At 37.9% G+C, this 23362-nt stretch overlaps 1 protein-coding gene across 1 annotated transcript in view; it reads left to right on the plus strand.

Moving 5' to 3' along the window:
• The window catches only part of KCNQ1 (potassium voltage-gated channel subfamily Q member 1), a 379098-nt gene that overhangs the window by 262015 nt on the left and 93721 nt on the right, over positions 1-23362 (plus strand). Inside the window, exons 16-17 of the mRNA XM_070957421.1 lie at positions 167-213; positions 1493-1554. Of these exons, the coding sequence (XP_070813522.1) occupies positions 167-213; positions 1493-1554 (109 nt within the window). The remainder of the gene's footprint in view (positions 1-166; positions 214-1492; positions 1555-23362) is intronic.

A 23362-nucleotide genomic window follows, 5' to 3' on the forward strand; every position in this document is an offset into this window, starting at 1 on the left:
ATAAAAAGTTCAAAGCATATTTTGCAAATAAACCAATAACTGTGTAAGACCTTCTTTCATTATTGGTAGGAATGTACAAAACAATTAGAATTGTTTTTAGCTGCCCATTTTTTACCTGGGGGAAAATGTTTGGTTTCTTACTTTAAAAAAATTTCTTTCTCTCTAGATTGGACCAATCTATAGGAAAGCCATCACTATTTATTTCTCTCTCAGGTAAGTCACCATCCTAGAAAAGCACAGAATGTATCTTCAATATGTTACAAGTCAAGTACTTTTCAAAAAAAAAAAAAAGTCTCATAGAAATAGCAACTCGTCCAACCAATGGACAAACCAATGACAAAAAAAAATCAAAACAGAATCAAAAGCACTGAATGAATTATATTTAAAAGAAATTAATTGAAATAGCTAATACAATTATTCTCATGCTTTTAGTAATTTTTGGCTTCTGCCAAGTTACAATTAACATTGTGAAAGTTATAGTTCAATAGCACTAACTTGGGGATTCTGTGGAATTCATCCAAGGTTTTGGGTAGTATATAGATCCCTAGTGGATATAGCAATTGAACGAGTTGTGCTCATCCTTATAGTTTTCAAAATTTACAATGAAACCATAGTTTCTCTATATTTCTTTTGTGGGAAATCAGAATCCAAATAAACATTCTATAAAACCCATGAATGTATACTAACATTTCATGGATGATGATAATGATCATCAATAAGCACACCAACATACTTCAAGAGGTAAGTCTCACTCTTATTCTGTACTTTGTTTTGGTGTTTTTGAATCAATCTTGACAATTTTAAGGACAGATAGAAGTGGTTTCCCATTGCTGCATTCTGGGATGTTTTTCAGTTTCCCAGTCTAGGGCTGAGAGAATGTAAGTGGCTCAGAGTTACTCAGCAGTAACTTATGTGCCTAAGAGAGATCTATCCTCAGAGACACCTAAGGCAGTGGTGAAATTCAGCCGGTTCTATCTGGATTGTGCAATCCGGTAGCGCTGGCAGCAGAAGGCTCCACCCACGCACCCACCCAGATGTCATCACGTCCCGTTTTTTACCCTCCGCGCATACGTGGAGAAGGCCTGCGTGCTTACATTTGCAAACTGGTAGCCAAGGTAAGTGAATACCACCCCTGACCTAAGGGTCTCTCTGCTCTTAGTCCAACACCTTAACCATACACCACATGGACTCTCACTCATGCTCTACTGTACTTTTCAGCTAAATTAGTGTTAAATTTAATTTAAATTTATTAAACTGAATGCATGAATTCTTCTGATTTAAAGCATAACATGAACTTGAGTCCATTCAAGGCAAGGCTTGAATTGATGCGAATAAAGGAATAAAAAAAACTACTGTTAATGTAATAAAATTACCCATCTGTCAGCAGGGTTCAATTAAGTAGCTCTGCTAGACTAGTTAAATGCAATTGCATGGCTTCATTCTATACTATTGTAACACTTGATATTTATCTAGAAGTGTCCTTTCTATGCAGAAAAAAATAAAGATCGAGGGACTAATACAGTTGGTGCCCGGCTGAACAGAGTCGAAGACAAGGTAGGCCTAAATTAGACTTTCAATAATAGTTGTATTTTACTGCATGACACAAGCATACAGCACATTCTTTTCCTTCCTGATTATTAAAAAAAATGCAACCTAATTGTGAGAACATGAACATAGGCAAGCAATTTAACAAAGGCAAATTTGTAGAAAATAAAAATATAATTCCATATATTTTTTGTTAGAGGAAAGAACATTTGTCATATAATGAGATTTTGAAAATTTTGAGAGCACAAAATGATTTTAACCGATCGAAATACTGTCTGTAATTGTTTGGAAGGATGATGTTTTTATGTTGTTTTTGTTTAAAAAATAAAAAACTTTTTGCAATATATATATTTATATGTAATTCCATATAAAGATTTCATTTCTAATGAATTGTTTGGAAATGGAAATGGAGAATATGAACTATAACATTTTGTAGTATCTGCAAATGGAGATATATTGTTGAGTATGTTTAAATTGCTTGTGGTAGTCCCACCGATTTAAAGCATGTAATCTAATTTAAGGGGTTATTAATTTAATAATTTAAATCAATTGAAATATTTGTTTTTGTGCTATGCCCTATCTTCCTTCTCATAAAAGGGAAATTTAATATAAATATGCAGTATGTTATAGTACATTGAGCAATTAAAATGCAGTCTAAAGTCTGTAGTTATTCATATGTCCTAACTTGTTTTAGCTTATTTATACAATTTCTTCTGATTACAATGGGAAGAAAGTTACATCACTGTAGAGCTGACAGACAGTTGAAAGAAAATCTTTCCCAAAAGGCTTGGCATTAAATATAAACAAGACAGAGAAAGAAAGAGAAAAGGATGAGAATTGCTAATAATTTAACCAAAACAATGAATATTTTCCCATAATGAAACAACATAGTCACACAAGTGAAAGGAACCTGAAAGGATATAATAATTCTAGAAGAGCAATTTTTTTTTATTCATACAACCTTTTGCTTTAAAATTTGCTTTACTCTGGAAAATCAATTGATACCTTTTTATTCTTTTGTTTATTTCAGCTTTGCTTTTATTTATTTATTTTATTTATTTTTATTTTATTTATTTCATATTTATTTTTATGTAAACATTGTTAAAAACATTGATAATGGAAAGGCATTTTTAATGGTAGAAAGTAGTACAGAAATAAGTGTGTGTTGTACACTGGTAGTACACATTTATGAATCAATCTGATCTGTTAACTATTGTTCATATCTTGGTTATAGTGCAATGGGCTTTATATAGGGTTGTTCTGAAGGAGTATTCAGTAACTACAAATGCTACAAAATACGGTTGAACGCACAGGACTGTGATTTTATGTCTCCAATATTAAAAGATCTGTATTTTTTTTTATTGTAAATGACCCTGGGTCACGTAGGTGAGATGGGTGGTGTAGAAGTAGGATGGATGGATGGATGGATGGATGGATGGATGGATGGATGGATGGAAGAAAGAAAGAAAGAAAGAAAGAAAGAAAGAAAGAAAGAAAGAAAGAAAGAAAGAAAGAAAGAAAGAAAGAAAGAAAGAAAGAAAGAATTGTTAGCTGTATCACAAGCTCAATTCATCATATTGGCATTTACTTTTAAAATAGAAACAAGGGAGTAACCATATCATTATATATCTGCATGATTATTAAGGATTGTCAGATTGTCCCTCTTTTGGGAATACCCCACTGTAGAGGTCTGTTTTGGGAGAATATACATATAAGGCCTTTCTTTGTCATCATTCTCTAGTTTTTTAATTATTCAAAATTTCAAAATGAAGTTTCATTGCTAGTCTCAGGTAATCAAATAGAGTTAAGATACTTCTCTTTAATCCTTTTAACTAGTTGTTTGACTTATAGGCCAATGCTAAACATGAACTAAGACAAAAAGGAAAAGGTTCATCAAAGACCTTATGGTCTTCAAAGAAAGCTGGAAAGGCAGTGAGCTACTATTGTTTGGTTAGCTAATTAGTTTGGAATATTTTCATATTTTGAGCATATTTCTTTTTTATTTTATGCTTGGGGGTGAGCTATGCCTTAAAAGGCTGCAAGAGGGATTGTCGAAAGGTTGGGAAAGGAAAACCTTGCTTTAGTAGTTCAAATAGTGTGACTCTGTTCAGGGAAGCAGGTTAGCAGTGGCTTGTAGCTTTTTTTATTTAACATCTGGAGTTGTGCCAAGAAGTGTTAGGTTTCATATATAAAAAGCAGCCTGTATTCATTCAGGAAGTAACCAGGCTTGGTACAAGAAGTCTGCAGGGAAGAAGTTAACAAAGCTCTTTCAACAATTAAGCCAATTCTATTTTCCCAAGTTTTTAAATCCCAATATTTAACCCAGCTCATTCCTGACCAAAAACAAAAGAAACAAGATAATTTCTTGTAGGAACATTGGATGCAAGTGTGTGTGTGTGTGTGTGTGTGTGTGTGTGTGTGTGTGTGTGTGTGTTATACAACGTATGAATATATTTTATGTTTTTATAAAATAATATAAAAATAAGCTTATTTTATAATATAGCCCTCACTGAAAAGTTTACTGTAAATATTCTTTTGAATTTGCAAGAGCAGTATGGAATTAGAAAGTCCTTTCAGATAATACTTTTATTTGTGCAGTTTTTAGACGTATTCTTACAGGTGATATTTCATTTGGAAACATTTTATTTTCTCATTGATTATTTCACCTTGATTTTCTTACCAAAGAATGAGACAAAGATGGCATAATTCTGTACTGCTTTTGATTAATAATGCTTAGAGCTCTTCCTCTGGAAACAATATGAGTTACTACTTATTTTAAACATTTGAAAGTGGTAATTCATTTGAGTTCTGTAGTAACAAGTTCCAGAGACAAATGACTATTGGTCGCACTGTGAAAAACATCTCATGATAATTTAAAGATTAGTAAACCTATTCTGACCTAGGTTCTCATAGACTTGAAATGAGTACTTCATCTGATGAATGTACAGTTACTCCCAGTTTTATATTTACATTGAGATGGTTTGGAGTACAGGAGAAAGAATTCTGGAAAAAATAAAATGCAGAGTACAAATAATAACAATTTGAAATAGGTAGAAAGTTCTGCTTCTCATAGGAGAGAGACCCTTTGGTGTCCTCCTGTGCTGTCATTTTGCTCAATAGTTCCAAATATCAGCGTTCCAGAAAGTCCCCAACTCCAAGTAAAACTCCGAGGCAGGCATTTCTCAAAGTTCCAATTTATTAGAGTAGGTATACTGGCACATCTGGGAAAACCCGAATCTGAGGGTTCCAGGTTTTCCCGCAGGAAATCAAAACCCCAAATCCAACCCCTTCACCCATCAGTCTGTCACATGGTCCAATCATCATCCGTCCCAACTTGAGCCATCCCTGCAACCACTCCTCATCTAGATGCATAAACACCATGATCTTGACCAAAGGGAAGAATGCTATTATGTCTAACTACATTCACTCTCCTAAATCCCCCCTCCTACTTTCCCAGGCGCATGGAGTTGGCAGCATGGAAGCTTCTGGTGCTAATATGGCTTCCAAAGTTGACAGGCATCCGTCCATCCCGTCTCTCCTCCCCTCCCCCGATGGAAAAACCACACTCTGGAAAATAAAATGAACAAAACACAAAAGAGGAGGGTTAACATGTTGTTCATAAACCACTTAACCTCCCCTGCCCCCTCCCGGAGGACCCTTTGGTTTGTCAGGGAACTGGTGCTAATATGGCTTCCAAAGCTAACACCAAACAGTCTGAATCCAATAAGTTCATTATTTCTACTGTGTATAAAAATGAGATAGTATATTGTAATGGACTACTGTGGATTAAAATCCATCTCTTTATGTTTTCTTCTTTTGTTTCTTAACACCTTTGTATCATATATAATATCAAAAAAGTTAGCCTCTGATATAAGTGACTAATACTTTTGAACAGGTGCATATTATTGTTGTACAATAAAGCTACTTTTGTCAACACTGAGCGAAAGAAAGAACAGGAGAGTTGGTGGGGGAAAATCACTCTTAATTTTAAATTAGGTAAAAGCTCTGAGCAATGTCAAATAGTATCGTATAATTCTCTTTCAGGTTACAATAGGCTATTGTTCAAGATTAGCACCCAGGTTAGTTTCAGATCTATTCCTAACAACTTGCTTGATTTATGATGACATTGTTGGCAGCTGGCCTCAGCAGCATTTTACAGTATGCGTAGTCAGCACTTCTAATGTTTATATCAAAGTCATATAATCTGGTTCTTTATGTTTTTCCACTCAGTCAGTGTACTTGCTTTTTATATAGCTATGTGCAAGTTAACCCTTTAGCTCAATATCAGCTTCCCTAACCTGGCACCCTTCAAAAGAGAGGAACTACAGTGCAGCACCCGTCAAGGATGCCAGATGGGGGACTCTCCGCTATTTTATGACACAGTATGATGGGAGAACTTTTTAATCAAGAGTTTCTTGCTAGGAAAAAGAAAAGGACAGCCAGAGTAGCCTTCCCTCCATGTTCTTCAGATGGACTTCAACTCCCATAATTCCCAGACAGCCAGGCCAGATCAATTTGGGGGGTAAAGTTTGGGTAAAGTGTCAGGTATGCTTCCTTCAGTATCCAGGAAAGAAAACCCCAAACTCAAGCATTTTGAAGAATTTGGTACTTTTACTGAATATGAAAAGATTAACATCCCAGTGAAAAGCTGGAAGTGACCAAAACGCGCGAAATGCATCTACTAAGCTTCTTCCCCCCCTCGTGTTTATATTTTCTCAGCCAATCTAAAGGTCTTCCAAAGGTCAGGTGGCAACACGTCTGGCAGCGTCATCCATCAGGAATGTCGAGACAGTTGGTCGCTCATCCCCTTCTGAAATCCAGTTTCGATTCCCACGAAGTCCCCTCCTACAAAGACAAACCCCCTCCTGCTCTCTTCCCCCCCCTTTGCTCCATACCTAATCCCTCCCCGTTTCTTATGGCAGCTAAAGCAGGAAAGCTGATGCTGACATTCGGCCCCTCTTGCAGAAGAGACGTTAGTCCTAATTAAAAGGAAAAAGAGAAAGAGAAACAGAATATATACAATGATCAAGGTTTATCAGGGTATTTGGCATAGAACTGTTGTACTTTCTTGGGAGCTCGGACATCCCGTTTATTCACCCATTCAGTCTGAGATAGTGGAAAATGTTTCCAGGCAATCAGATATTGGACTTTACCATGGTGTTTTCTAGAGTCCAAGATTTCCTTAACCTCAAAATGTTGCTCCCCTTCTATGAGGATGGGAATTGGGGGGTTGCTATGATCAACCCTTAGGGGAGATGAGTGTTCAGGTTTCAATAAACTAACATGAAATACAGGATGTATCCGTCTCAAGGTTTTTGGTAATTCTAATTCAACTGTCACTGGATTTATCAGTCTAATCACCCGGAATGGTCCTACATACTTAGGCCCCAGCTTTTTTGACCTCTGGGTGGTTTGTAAGTATTTGGTAGACAAATAGACTTTATCCCCCACTTTGTAAATGTGAGCTGGGGACCTTTTCTTATCGGCTTGTGCCTTATGAGCTCGGTGTGCCTCATCTAATGCCTTCCGAGTCACTGTCCAGGTGCTCCTTAATTGTTCCATCCAATCTATCAAAGAGGGATTTTGGGGATCATCTTGAGGTAACTCGGGAATGGGTACAAAATCCTGGCCCGATGCAACCTTAAAAGGGGTGAATCCGGTGCTACTATGCACAGAATTGTTATACGCCACTTCTGCAAATGGCAACAAGTCTACCCAATTGTCCTGCTGGTAATTCACGTAACACCTAAGGTATTGTTCGAGCACCCCATTGGTTCTTTCACAAGCACCATTTGTCTGAGGGTGGTGACTGGAACTCAACCCCTGTGCGGAGCCTATCAATCTTAAAAATTCTCTCCAGAACCTGGAAGTAAATTGCACACCCCTATCAGAAATTATTCTTTTCGGAGACCCATGTAGTCGGTAAATCTGCCGAATAAATAATTTTGCGAGGGTTTTTGCTGAAGGGATCTTTGAGCAAGGTATGAAATGTACTTGTTTGGAAAACAAATCAGTTACTACCCAAATGACAGTGCAGCCCTCACTGTCGGGTAAGTCCACCACAAAATCCATAGATATTTCCTTCAATGGGGCGTTCGGTCTAGCCACACTTTGCAGTAATCCAGGGGATTTTCCTGGAGGTCTTTTAGCCGAGGCACATACTGGACAGCTAGCCACATATGTCTGTATGTCCTTTTTTAGTGCAGGCCACCAAAACTGCCTCTTAACAAGATGTAAAGTTTTGACAAACGCAAAGTGTCCTGCGGCTTTGGCATCATGCGCATATTGCAATACGGTTGGTCTTAATGTGGCCGGAACATACAATTTTGATCCAACCCAAGCTAGTCCATCGCGAAGTGTGCATTCATTCGAGTGGATTTTAAACCACTCGTCAGCTTTTAGTGCTTCTCGTAACTTTTCAAGTAAATCTCCTGAGAGTTCTGGATCGGTTTTACTCTGCGCTCTGGTAGTGACAGGTGTTGCCAATTGCGTTAAGGGGAGCATTGGTTGAACCAGTTCCTTCTTTATGCTGTTGTACTGTGGTAATCTGGAAAGTGCGTCTGCCCACACCTTTGGACCATCTAGCTTCCTCCGGTTCCAAACGGAGTTTTTCCAGCCATTCTGTAGTTTCTCTTTCCGACTGGAGGGCGGTTGAACTCGCTGCCCCCATCTTCCCTTCGTCATCACTCCCTCGATCTGACATACTTTGGATTTTCAGTCCCCTCGGGTTTTGTCCGGGATGACTGAGATGACTTCCAGCTTAATGTCAGGTATGCTTCCTTCAGTATCCAGGAAAGAAAACCCCAAACTCAAGCATTTTGAAGAATTTGGTACTTTTACTGAATATGAAAAGATTAACATCCCAGTGAAAAGCTGGAAGTGACCAAAACGCGCGAAATGCATCTACTAAGCTTCTTCCCCCCCTCGTGTTTATATTTTCTCAGCCAATCTAAAGGTCTTCCAAAGGTCAGGTGGCAACACGTCTGGCAGCGTCATCCATCAGGAATGTCGAGACAGTTGGTCGCTCATCCCCTTCTGAAATCCAGTTTCGATTCCCACGAAGTCCCCTCCTACAAAGACAAACCCCCTCCTGCTCTCTTCCCCCCCCCTTTGCTCCATACCTAATCCCTCCCCGTTTCTTATGGCAGCTAAAGCAGGAAAGCTGATGCTGACATAAAGTAAGTAATTTGGGTAAAGTAAGTAATGGAAGCATGCATCAAAGATTTTTTTTCTCTCTGCAGAAAGTTTGCTTTGGTGTCTGTTTACAGATAGGGGTTTTGCAAGTAGGCAGATAGTCTTTCCATTTTCATTTGTATTGTGCATTTGTTACATATCTGTGCCTTCATCTCAATGCCTCCCCCAACTTGTCCATTGCCTTTTTTTCATCAGAACTTCAGAATAAATGCAATTTGTTAATCATGCAGCATAATGTTTGAATAAGAGATAAGTAGTGATTATTAGGATATATCCCCCCTCCAAAAAAAGAATCAGTTTGTGTAGTTATCTGCACATCATTGCATCAGTGGTGGGTTGTCCCTGGTTCAGACCAGTTCACAAGAACCGGTAGTAAAACCAGTGGGAGGCTCCGCCCACCGACCCGGATGTCATCAGGAAGTGCGCAGCCCCGTTGCGAACCCACCCCTGTATTGTATGTTGTGTGCTGCATCTGGTAAGATTTAATGGATAGCAGATAGCAAATCTTTTTAGAGGTTGTAATCCAGATTTGTAAATTCTCAACAAAATTTAGTTCTAGTGAACATGGGTTCCTAAAGCAATTTTGTTCTAGCTTTTTAGATGTGACATGTATTGTGTAATAAAAACAGTATTTGAGAGTACAATATTTGTCTCCATATCCAGAGAATGACCAAACATAGTCTGCCAGTTGAAGCAGTCTGAACTTTAGCTTCTCTTGTAGCAGAAATGCAATTGATCCTAGGGCAGATTGTGCTTTGGGAACTGAAGGGAACAGGATGATCCACATGTGAATATGTTCAAAGTAGTTATTTAATCTCCAGCCTTCAGCTTCTAATACCTCTTTTAAGACATGTTTGAGTAAGACTGTTTTGATCAAGTTATTGTCTCTCTCACTCTTTCTGTACTGCAAAAGGGAACAGTGTAAAGACTGTAGACCATTGACCATTTTAAAAAAGAAAAGAAGATGTATATAATTAATAATAATCTAAGCACAATGATGTTCTTTGGGATTTAATTCGGATTTCACAAAATATTTTTGCAATAGGGAATGTCTAAAAGCTATTCAATAATATTACAACAATGTTTCCAGGGCTGATAATAAAATGAGCCACACAAATGGTAGCCATCTTAGCTATGGGGCAGGCGTGGATAGCTTTTTTTAAAGAAATATCTTTATATAGGCCAATCTATACAGTACAGTAGCTGGATGTTTTTCAATTTCTTTTAACTCTTCTTCAGACCAAATAGTGAACAGTCAGGGGGAAAAGCAGGACAAAATGATGGCAGATATATATCTATAAGTCATTCATGTACCTGTTGCATTCTTCAGTATAGTAAGATAAATTACAACTTAGGTTTTTGATGTTTGTTGGGTTTTTTTATGGGTTTTTTCCCCATTTTTGTAACTACAGGTTTGAGTAACTAATATTCTCACTATTTATAGCCTATATACCTTTTGCTTGATGACAATATAAGGTCTTGGCTAACTAATTTAGGTAATCATCCAGGGGCAGGTTCCAAATCCCGTTGCTACTGGTTCGCTCATATGTGCGCATGTGCTCGTGCGCATGGGAGGGGGCTTCTGCGCATGTGCAGAAGCGTCCTGGTGGGTGGGCGGAGCCTCCCACCGCCACCGCTACCAGTTCACCCAATCTGATGCAAACCGGTAGCAACCCACCACTACAATCATCACTTAATCAAGAGCCTTGATAGTACAGGGGTTTAGTGCACCCTGTTATTAACACAGCTGCCTGCAATTTCTGCTGGTTCGAATCTCTCCAAGGCTCAAGGTTGACTCAGCCTTCCATCCTTTCTAAGGTAGGTGAAATGAGGACCCAGTTTGTGGGGGCAATAAGCTGACTTTGTATAAAATATACAAAAGAATGAAGGCTATTGCTTAACGCATTGTAAGCCGCCCTGAGTCTCCGGAGAAGGGCGGCATATAAATCAAATTAAAAAAAAAAAAAACCAAACTACGTAAATATACTCAAAAGAAAGAGAACCTCAATAATATAAAAATGTCCATGTATTTCTATGTTTCAAAGAGAGGGTTTAGAAATTTGTTTCCCCCATTGAAACTTTTACTTTTAGTGGAAGCAATGATTAAAAAAGCAATTTAAGAGTGATAAAGTGCATTCCAAGTGGAGCAATGCATCTTTTATTTTCAATTTAATTAGGGTGGACTTTGAGACACAGCTTTTATTCCTGCAGACAGTTACGTTGCCTACAGTTCACATGTGTAGAGCAAGCTTGTTGTTTTTATGGGATAGCGACAAAGAAAACAGAACTGAGTACTTTAAACATTTAAGTATTATGCAGCAAAGGATTGGCAACAGCATATGGAAGAATTATGCATTATTTCTAGCTAATGAGATTACTGACCAAAAACAGTCAAAGTTTAAAGTTCTCAGCAACTGCTACAGGGGGTGTATTTTATTTTGTGATAAATCTATTACAGCTCAAGAAATGTGGGGGCGAGGGGGAGAATCTTGCTATTTTGCAAAACATTTTAACTGAACACTAATCCTCAAACTGCTATAGTTATTGTGGTATGTTTTATATTAGATAAGAAAATGCTAAAACAAGATGAAGTTATATCATAAATGTGGCGGATCAGATAAAATTAACTGAAGTGCCTGAGACATTTGAAAATGCCTGAGGGGAGCTTTCTATGATCTGTGCATATTTTTGAGATTAATGATAAAATGTTTAAAAGATTCATAGCCAAGTTAAATTTAACTAGCTAAATAATTATCAACAGAAGTGCAATCTACAGATTGAAAAACTCCTATGAAATTTTTTTTCTTTTTCTTTCTTTCTTAATTTTTGTACAGAAAAGGGGAACTTGTCCAAGAAAAGAAAAATTTTAAGAACAGTTTTTACTTGCAAAGAAGCAAGGGTACAAAGTAGTTTGTAATCCAGATTTTTAAAACGTACATAATGTGCATTGTAACATGTATGAATTCCCCTAATACAAGTGAAAATGAGAAGTCATCCTTCTATGTTAGCACATTTTTGTAAGCCTAACATTTGCCTTAATAGAAACAAATAATCTAAACCTTGAACAATCTGCTTGTTTAATGCTACTATAAAATGCCTCAGTAGATGAAATTGATTTCCTAAACAAAGAAAATAAAGATACTTCAGAGCTATATGGAGGAAATAGGCAATTATTAACAGGAATCATTGTTCTTAGTAAAGTGGCAAACATGAGATTACAAAACCTTAGTTGTAGTAATAGTAGAGGATAAATCTAGGGAACAAAATACATGGCCACATCTTAGACTAGTAGATAAGCTTATAGAAATGTTTTGAAGGCAAATAGATGGGATAAATCCCTATCTAAGGCAAGATTAAAGAATAGACTTGCTGATTAAAGTTGTTGTTTATATGTACTTTTAAGAGTACATCTCAATAGGGTTATCTTCTATAATCATATATTACAGATTTGGGATGATCAGATTTGTAAATGAAGCTTCTAGTCCACTTTGTACACATTCATTAATTGTTTAAGGTAAAGATCAAATATTTCATTAGCCTTCATGGGTTGTGAGGTTTATCAAAAGAGGACACCTAATGCTTGAAAAGACATTTATAACCATCAACTCTTTAATCTAAAATTGTAGAGCTTGAAAGTGAAAGCCCAGACACTTGAACTGAGAGTGAATTATTTCAAATTTACATGCCCAGTACATTTTATTACTGGATGAACAAGGAGTAAACATATCGTATAAATCCATTCCAACTGGCTAAGCTAATTAAACAATGTCACAGGGAGCAGACAGAGTTCAGAAGGGTCAGTTACTGGCCCAAATTCTTTCTGCATTCTGGCCCAAATGCAGCAATGGCCAGTTAAATCTTTGTTATGAAAGCAAATTCTGCTTCCTAAGTTTCTGTGAGCTTTCCAGCCCACAAAAAATTAAAAGAGGGGCTGGGCTCTAACAGATGCTTTGTAGAAACAGTTTGTTCAGACAGGATAAAAACCTGGATGGAGTACACAATACATTTTAATTGGAAAAAAAATATTACGCAGAAGGATCTGATATCCTCTTCTTACAAAAAAATGAACGATCCCCTCAGGCATCTTGCTTTGCCAAGGGATTGTTCTATAAAAATGAGAAAAGTGCTGTGCAGTCTTTTGTTTATTTTTTTTCTGACAAAGCAGCCGTCTGAGGTTGCCTCTTTATTCTTTCATTATAATTGTCCTGAGCCTCCTTTTTTTATGTCTTCTAAATCATCCTTGTTCTATTAATGCTACATGTGATTTGGTTTCAAACAGATTGCTGCTACTAGATATATTCAGAAGAATAACCTAGCTTTTTTTTTTTTTAATGTCAAATCTTCCAAGTTAATCAAAATTGGGTCAGCCTACCTTATACAATGCCCAGCGAGGGGGGAATAATACCAAGTTGATCTTGGCTGATCTTGAAAAGCTGAACAGGGGCACACCAGATTACTACTTGGATGGAAAACTATAAGGAAATACCAGGGCTGTACCCCAGACTGGACATCAGACAAATATTCCAAAAGAAGATAATGACAAATCCTTCCATATCGTTGCCAAGAAAACTACATGGAGATATCCATTTCCTTGAGCTGATCAGGAAAGAGGTTCAGCTCTATAGTCAGCTCCAAAGAAAATTCTTCACTTTTTACCATTATACCCTATGCCAGGGGTCATCAACTTTCTTTCACAAATGGTCAGAGACTATGTCTGGGAGTGAACGGTGGGCTACTTTTTTCCTCTCTCTCTCTCTCAGGCAATGAACTGATCCTTGGGAGGACTCATTGGGGCAAACCATAGATGTGTAAATGGTCAGTTAAGAGGCATCTTAGCCCACAGAAGCAATAGGGGCATGGCAAAGGCCTCAGAATGGATCCTTCCTAGTTTCTTGGACTGTAAAAGCAAGTGAAGAGATGTGCTTTCAGATTTGCAAGATTCTGTTAATGTAACCTTACAACAAAGTTAGATCTAGTACTTCTGAGTGTACTTTTTGTCTGTACCAAACTTGCGGGGCTGACAGTTGGCAAGGTTGAGAAGCACTGAATTATGCCAATTGGTTACTGTTCTGTCCTATTTGTCTGTTTACTCTTTTCTTGAGCTTTTAAGGCAATAGAAGCAAGGAGTTCTATTGCTGGTAATTCCTTGTACCTGTCATAGGCCTCTTGGTCTGTGTCAGGCGGCACATTTCCTTAGTGTTATTCACCATACATATCATTATTCAGAAATGGGTGCCTCTCTCTAACTGGCTAGATAACATCTTCAAAGAATGGGATCTGAATTGGAACTATAATGCCAAGGGAAAACAAGGAGATAACAGCAAGGCTTACTGCACTATCTTGCTTTAGGTAAGTTTTAGAGCAAACTGGTTATGGAAAACTGCAGGGTTCTTTCCTGTTTCCTAAGTTCCAAATTAGCTCTTCAAACAGGCAGCTATTAAGAGATGGTTTTCAGCTCCCTTTCATGTGTTTTAATGCTCATGAGTGGTGAATACGTTTGAAATAGATTTTCTTGCCTAATTAATCCTTCCTTGGTTAAAGTCACTGACGGTTAAAGAACTTCCGCTAGAATCACTTTTGAAGGCTATTGAAAAACAAGTCTAGCAGTTACTTATGGAGGATTGGTGCCAGCAAAACTGTCCTCAAAACACAAGCGCTCTTAGTACAGTTGGGGGAGGGGGGAGCTTTTGATCCAACAGAGGTTTTCCTTTGACAGATTTGCCTCCTTCTCCTCCTGTGGCCTCCTATTTCTTCCAAAAAATCTGTACTAGCAGAACAATCAGGGGTAAAGGTAATCACTGAAAATGGCTTCAAAGCAAACTTTGCCAAAAATGTTCAAAAAAGATCTTACTCTGAGTGCTCCCTAAAGGTTTCAGCCCAGTTTGTACTCTCCTTCAAAGAGAGGCTCAGCTGCCACTGGAAACATAGGCGGCAGCTGTGGCAAAGAGCACTTTTGTGCAGTTATCCCAAGGGAAGCAGAACCTTTCTTGAGACAGTCAGATCTGGTATTCATGCCTTTGGTTGCAACCTACCTTGACTACAATAATGTGCTCTACATGAGCTTAGTTTTGAAAAGAGTCTGCAAATTGTATTTGTTCCAAAACATACCAGCTCAGCTATTAATTGGTACAAGGTGCAAGGATCATAAGATGCATTGTACTGAAAATTTTGCACTGCTTTCCGGTTCCTTTTTTTTTTTTTTTTCCTTCAGTTGTGTCCAATTCTTGAAGATAGCTTGAACAAGGTTTTTTTGGCAAGGTTTTTCAGAAGTAGTTTGCCATTGCCTGCTTCCTGTGACTGAGAGGGAGTGACTAGCCCAAGGTCGCTCAGCTGGCTTTGTGTCTTAAGATGGAACTAGAACTCACCATCTCTTAAGTTTCTAGCCTGATGCCTTAACTACTGCACAAAATTGGCTCTACTATATAAAGTGGTTGGCAATGAGTATCAATGTCCTAAAAATGGTTTAGCATTGGGCTGTCTGAAGGTCTCTTTCTATTTCAAAATTGCCCTGTTGTTGAACTCTGCAGGAAAGGTGTTTCTAAGGATGACACTGCTTTCAGAATTCTACCTTTCTAAGGTAGTAGTACATAAGAGAGAGCGCTATCCTCCTGCATTGATCCCTTGCTATGAAATGTACTTTCGCTGTAGTTTTGTTTGGCCCACACACTGAAAATTCAGAACAAAAAAAAATTGTAAATAAGTATGTCTTTCCATAAGGTTTCTATTTTATTTTATCTTTTTATGTTTATGAGTATGTGTGTGTGTGTGTTTCTGTTTGTGTTTCTGTTTGTGTTTGTGTTTGTGTAGAAAGGGAGAGGGAGAGGGAGAGGGAGAGGGAGAGGGAGAGGGAGAGGGAGAGGGAGAGAGAGAGAGAGAGAGAGAGAGAGAAGAATTCACAGCCTCCCAGTTTCTAACCTGATGACTTAAGCACTACACCAAACTGGATCTCTTTAAATGTGAAATTTTGTGAGTGTTTAATTGTTAAATGAATCAGATTTCAACTTTTAAGTTAAATTTAATGTGCCTTTTAAACTTGTGTCCTGCGGCATAAATCAATGCCTTTTAAAATGAGGATTTGAGTGAAAACTATAAAGATTCCATGAATAAGTAGAGAAAAATAATGAAGAAAATGAAAGAAAGAAATTATTTAAAAATTCTTCAGCTCTGGCTGTAGAGGAAGGCTTGCAGAGCTAGAAGAAGGATCAACCTAGAATCCTTATATACCACAAGCAAACTAATCTAACCTCCCTTGAATTCCATTGACCCTTATCTAACTCCTAGCAGGTGTTAACCGTTAGTTGAGAATATTCCTGTGCATAGGCAGGAGTAGCAATAAATCAGTTTAATTAGACCTTCATGTGTAGACCTAATCATTCTGGCCTGACACTAGCCCTTTTAATTTATTTGTTTTTACTGTGTTCAGCATTATCTAGTTAATTTTTCCAGTCATGACCTATTGGAACACTGCTGTATTAGCTTCTGCCAAAAGAGGGATATGTTTTTTTACAATCAATCACTTACTTGTTTATTAATGATTGTGATTTGGAAAGTGTAATTAGACATTTTTTGCTTATTTGGAGAGTGCGCTGAGCTTCTAAGACCACTTCAGAATAAAGTTATTACTCTTGGGCCTCTTCCCATGAATAAACCTTATTAAGAAACAAACTCCTTAATAAGGGTAGTCCTCAATTTATGACCACAATTGAGCTCAAAATATCTGTTGCTAAGTGAAACATTTGTTAAGTTAATTTTGTCCCAACTTACGACCTTTCTTGTCACAGTTGTTAAGTGAATCACTGAAGTTGTTAATTTAGTAACATGGTTGTTAAGTAAATCTGGTTTCCTCATGGACTTTGCTGGTGAGAAGGTCACAAAAGGGGATCCCATGACTCCAGGACACTGCAACCATCATATAAATATGAGTTAATTATGTAGCTGACTCTTTAAAAGACACAGAACATCCGTCTTTATTCCTATCATGTACATGTAACTCATGATTTTTTCCTTCTAAACCTTGACTGCATTTTCAGGCAACAGCACTGTCTCTTAAAACACCTAGGTCAGGGGTGGGCAACTGTGGCCCTTTTACAACCTGTGGACTTCAACTCCCAGAATTCCTGAGCCAGCTGGCTCAGGAATTCTGGGAGTTGAAGTCCACAGGTCATAAAGGGGCCATATTTGTCCACCCCTGACCTAAGTAGTCTGAGAGAAGTATCATATGGATATGTGAACCAAAGAAAACAGAATTCTAGCTTCTACTTGAAATATGACAACTGAGCCCAAAATTTATCACTAAGTGAGACATTTGTTAAGTGATTTTTGCCTCATTTCACAACCTTTCTTGCACAGTCGTTAAGTGAATCACTGAAGTTGTCAAGCTAGTAATATAGTTGATTAATGAATCTGGTTTGACCATTGACTTTGCTTGCCAGAAGGGTGCAAAAGGTGATCACATGACCCCAGGACACTGCAGCCATTATATAAATATGAATCAGTTACCAAGCGTCTGAATTCTGATCATGTGACGATGGGGATGCTGCAACGGCCATAAATGTGAAAAACGGTCATAAGTCATTTTTTTTTCAGTGCCATTGTAACTTTGTACAGTCATTAAATGAACTGTTGTTACTCAAGGACTACCTGTGTTTACAAAAATCATTATTGTAGGACAATTTTGAATTTTCCCTGTCTTCCAAAATGCTATTTACCAGAAGCATGTCATGAAACCCTACAGGAATTTAGAAAATATGCATTACTCTAAGAGAAGGAAAATTTGGAGATCTGACAAATATACTAGCTGTAGATACCTAGAAAAAATATTTGGTATCTGTACTGCAGATTTGCAAAATTCCACATCTTAAAGAAGGCAATTTTGAATGTTATCCAAGTTGTCACTTTTGAAACAGAATATAGATTTTCACATATGTATCAAATCCAAACCCTCCCTAGTGAAGCAATATCCTGCGAAAGAAAAAAAAAATCCGAATGTAAGCATCCAGTTCCTTACAAAAGTTTTAATTTCAAGTTTCCAAGATTAAATAAAATGTGCAAAATGAACCCCATAACAATTGTGCAATTGATTTAAATCAGTAGGATCTATGTAAGAAGGAGAAAAAAAAATCACCGCTTGTTGGTGTGAAAAAGAAAGGATTGGTTTCTGAAATAATCATGAATTATATCAGATAATCTATTCTAAAAACAAGGCCAGAGTAGTGTGCAGATTGCTTAGAAAAATTGCAGGCACTTGTGCTGCCTCCTTTCCTTCCCTTTGAGCCTCAGCAGGCAGAGTTGCCAATAAAGCTGCAACCTTGAAATAAGTGTGGGAGGAGAGAGATTTTTTTCTCTCTGAAGCCCCCAGCAAACAGTGTAAAGTAGCCAAATAAAAGAAGGCCCTTTTCCTGCAAAGGGACTCGGTGGTCAAGAGGAAAAGAAGGATAGTGGCAACTGCAATGTGGAAAGCTATAAGCATTCTATATGCTGGCCAGTTAACAGAGAAGAAGAAAAAAAACGAAAGAAATTCTAGAGAGAGGAATTAAGGCAGAACAGTGTATATACCACAAAAAAAAAAAAAATCATTGCTGTATAATATTATTATACAGTGCAGTATAGTAACAATAATTAAAATGATCATTAGTACTATTACTAAAATTTTGCCTGGAATTTTGCAATTACAAGTAACTGCTCAAGGGAGAATCATTTTCAAATTGATAAGCTTGATGTAGCAGTAATTTACTCAAGGCCTTGGGAGGCAATGGCAGGTTTTATATCTGATCTACAGCTCCTCTAGAAAATTCAGGGGTATGTAAACATTCATGAATATCCACTGCCTAATTAAACTTCTGAATAAGCTGCTAGTCCCTTCAAATGTTCAAAAGGATATTGATGTATCATTCCTTAAGTTATCTATTGGATTTATATTTCCCCTTTCACCAATAATTGGTTTATAAAATAACCTACAAAGATTACTCACAAAAAGCAAAACTATTCAAAATGATCACTAAAACATTCTAGTAAAAATACACTACCGTAAGAGCAATCATTCAGATTAGTGGTCAAATCAGTTTATATACAAAAGGACCTACAAGAGAAGGAGAGATTTGTTTTAAAACTATGTAATTTGAAAGCAAGGATTCAATAGTCAATTAGAAATACTGTAAATCCATCCTAAGAAATATTAGAGGTCTGCGCAAAGTGAAAAATAACACAGAACTCATAATTGTGGTTCCAAGGTTTGAGTGGGTCATTATCCAGCCCATCTGAAACCCCATATCATTTTTCTGGTCCAGATTTTATCCAATAAAAAAAATATACAGAATATACAAAATATATGGAGTCTATAGGGCAAGACAACTGCATTTTGCTCCTCTCTCCGTTCTTCTGCCACATGATCTGTGTACCACTTTCCCTCCAATCTTTCCCAAGGCTTTCTCTTCTCCATAGCTGCCACATTTCCCAACAACCTGGGATAAGAAATTGTGGATTGATGTGAATATTAAAGATATTGTTGCACAATGCAATCTGTTCCAAGTAAAGCTGCCTTGTGTAAGTGACTGGTGGTGATTTTGTCAATGCCAATGGGGTTCAAGTGATGCTCTTGATGTTTCAGGATTGCACCCAAAGTGCCTATTGCTATTGTTACTATCATTGCTTTCTTTTGCCACAGTTGTTCTACTTATTTGCAGGTCTTTGTATATTGCGATTTTATCCAGTTCTCTCTCTTCTCTTTCTCTTGTATTCTGCAATATCCAAGTACTGCCACATCCACTATCCAGCTTCGATTTGCTTTGTTGACTTGCTATCAATTTAGATTTCAGTCACCTTCTCTCAAGGCTAAGTTTACCCAATTCTTTTTTCATAGATTTTACTTTTTGTTGTCCCTTGATCATCTCTGTTGTCCTTTTTTGAACTTGTTCCAGTTTTTCTGAATCCTTCTTCAAGTATCATTCTCAGCACCAGCCCAGTTTTCTAGAAGTCTGATGAAAGCAGAATAGAGTATAATCTGTTAATTTGGAAATTATATTTACATAGATATATCCTGAATTCTTTGAAACCCGAATCATAATGCTACTCATCTTCAATTCATAGTCAACTCCTATTCCAACCCCCCCTTTTTTTACAAATAACAGTTATCAGATCAAGTCCCCCAAATCCAAATCCATGTCATGCCCTTGTCACCTCCCGCCTGGACTATTGCAACGCTCTCTACATGGGGCTCCCCTTGAGGAGCACCTGGAGGCTCCAACTGGCGCAGAGTGCGGCCGCGTGGGTGGTAATGGGAGCGACATGGCGTTCCCATGTAACACCCCTCCTGCGCGAGCTGCACTGGCTCCCGGTGGTCTTCCGGGTGCGCTTCAAGGTTCTGGTTACCACCTTTAAAGCGCTCCATGGCTTAGGACCCGGGTACTTGCGGGACCGCCTACTACCACCAATAGCCTCCCACCGGCCGGTACGCTCCCATAGAGAGGGGCTCCTCCGGGTGCCGTCAGCCAAACAATGCCGACTGGCAGCCCCCAGGGGGAGAGCCTTCTCTGTGGGGGCACCTACTATCTGGAACGAGCTCCCCCCAGAGATACGGAGGATCCCGGATCTGCGCACCTTCCGCCGCGCCTTAAAGACCTTACTATTTCACCAGGCCGGCCTGGCCTAATTTTCCCCCTCTTTTATAAAAGATTTTTAAAATTTTAAATATCTTTTAGTATTTTATATATTCAATTTTAAATTGGTTTTAAAAGTTTGGGGTTTTAAATTTGTCGGGGCCAACATTATTTAATTTGATTTTATTCTATTTTTTAAATTTTGTATTGTATGTGTTTTTATTGTTTGGCTGTGCACCGCCCTGAGTCCTTCGGGAGTAGGGCGGTATAGAAATCTAATAAAATGAAATGAAATGAATGAAATGAAATCCTATACTTCTCAGATTGTTTTTTGTTTCCTATATAAATAATTTAGCACTTATCTATTAAATTTCATTTGGTTACTTTCACCAACCTTTCCAAATTGTTTTGAATGTTAGGGTATTAAATATCCCAACGAATTTTGTATCATTTTCAAATTTTATAAATACTCTCTTGTCCAAAATGTTAAAGACAATATTGAAGAGAGAGAACTGAACAAATCCTTCTGGCATTCATGTTGTAACTCTCTCTGGTCTGATGAGGAACCATTTATTATTAGATTAATTCTGTCTTCTTGCATATTGTATACTTTCCAAAAATCATTACCTCAGTACATTAACATTGCCAGGACATATATGGTTCTGCATTGACCATAACAACTACTCTGTTTCTGGGAAGCTCTTTGGATTTTCTTTTTTCTTTTTAGTTCATTTATATTCCACATTTCAGAGATGTAACAAAATGATTTAAAAATAAGAAGATGCAATTCAGTGGTGAAACTGAGCCGGTTCTATCCAGCTCAGGGAAACCAGTAGTTCCGGTTGCAGGAGGCTCCGCCCCCCCGCCCGAATGTCACCATGTCCCATTTTTGACTCTCTGCGCATGTGCAGAAGGCTCTGTGCATGTGTGGAGGAGGCTCGTTTGAGCATAGCGCATGTGTGCACGCGCACCCTCACATTTGCGAACCGGTAGCGAAGGTAAGTAAATTTCACCCCGATGCAATTCAATCAAATATACCTATCCAAAATTAAAGAAATTAAGCCCAACTTGAGGTTACTGAGAGGAGATCACAGACAGACTTTCTTGTCTTCTCAAGAAAGGCTCCTCATATAATTTTAAAGAAAAATCAAAGCCTTTTCTTTAAGGCTTGCCCTAAATTTGCAAGGGTCAGAGCTGGAAGAAGAGTTTCCTTAACTGAGACCCACTGATAGAATCTCTTTCCTTGTCCTTTGTAAGTCTTGCTTTTCTAACTAGCAAGCACCTGAGGAGTCCAGATCAATGTTCCTCAACTTTAGCAGCATGAAGATATACAGACTTCAATTCCCAGAAACCCCCAGATAACATGCTGGTTAGAAATTCTTGGAGTTGAAATCCACCTATCTGAATATTGCCAAGTTTGAAAAACAGTGGTCTAAATTATATAGCTGCAGATCCTTTAGGTCAGAGCTGTCAAACTCGCGGCCCTTGGGCTGGATGTGTCACACATTGGCCATGCCTATAACCGGTTTAGCGAAGGTGGGGAAAGCCCCGATATGTCACATGACGCCACCGGGACGATGCATGTTTGACATCCCTGCTTTAGGTGATCTTATAAGATTTTATAAAAATAATAAACATAACTGAAAAGCAACCCAGAAAGGAAAAACCGTTTTGTGCATAGACCTAAATATGCTTTCCAGGAGAATTTAGAATAGAGATTTAGTTGGAGATTTAAAATCAAAATGTTATATGTTGACTGTAACAACACTTTTGGTTTTCAATGAGGGGGATATTTTAGTTCAGGGAGGTTTTTATATATAGGAAAAAAATAGTGAACGCTAAATGGCTGGAATTTGGAAAGGAGAATAACTTCCTAGAAAAATGATATTGCAAGTCTTTTTCTGTGAAAGTTATTCAATAAAAAATACCCCTAGCAAACAATACTTCATGTTATTAGTGTCAAGTATTTGTTCAATTGACTTTATGTTTGATTGTTGTATTGTAACATTTTCTGAACCCAAATATCTGTTTCTTCCAAAAATTACACGGAAATCTCTGTATTTCTGCATATATCTATGGTATATTTATTCTTTCTCTCTCTCTCCCTCCCTCCCTCTCACCCTCTCTTTCTCTCTCTCTCCCTCCCTCCCTATCTCCCCCTCTCCCTCTCCTTCTCCCTCTCTCCTAAGTGAAGTATGTTAGTGAAAGAGCATAGAAACCTACTGATATTGTACTAAGGCTTAGAGTTCTGTCCTTGGATTATTTATTTGCTTTGCATCAAAAATAGTTTATTAGGGAAAAATAGTTTCCCTGATTTGGGAATTCATCCCTACTCTTTTTATTCAAATTTAAAAGAATGTCTTGTGTGTCAGGAACTTATTGAAGTAGAGGCATTCTTCTTAATGATTTTTTTTAAAAAAATACGTTTATATCCCTTTGAACAATTGAAAATGTTTCAAACAGAGGTGCCAGAACTTTGCCGCAAAGCCAGCCAATCACTAAATAGAAGCCCCCCCCCAAAAAAAAATCTGCCCTCTAGTGGTTGTCAGGATATTTTCATACCAAATGGGACAGACCTCTTTAATGCAGGTTATGTCCCAGAGTCTTACCACAAACACATTACTGCGTGTTTTGGCACAACTACCTGCAGCAAATTTCTGTTCTAAAGGCCTACTTCGCTCTGATTACACTCAGTCACGGAAAGCAGTAGAGTATCTTAAGGCAGCCCAGGCTGAGGCTGGTTTCTTTGAGAAGCCAGATGGTACATGCCATGTGCAATTTATGTCAAAGCCAGTTAATGTTGAACTGCTGCAGAAGGATTTTCTGCTCTCTTCCTCTTCACCTTCACCCCCCCCTTCTCAATCTTAAATCAAATCGTGTATTTCATCATATAACAGTTAACGTATTCTGCAGCTGCTTTGGTTAAAGGGCAGTAAGTGGTCCTTGAGTAGAAGAACAGATACTCAGTTACCAAGAGATAATTAGATAAGCCAGCTGTCACTTTATACTTTCTTATATGTACTAATACT

This window comes from Pituophis catenifer, unplaced genomic scaffold (genome assembly GCF_029215685.1).
Source record: "Pituophis catenifer annectens isolate HBS135680 unplaced genomic scaffold, rPitCat1.0.hap2 SCAF_1, whole genome shotgun sequence".
Taxonomy (NCBI): Eukaryota; Metazoa; Chordata; class Lepidosauria; order Squamata; family Colubridae; genus Pituophis; species Pituophis catenifer.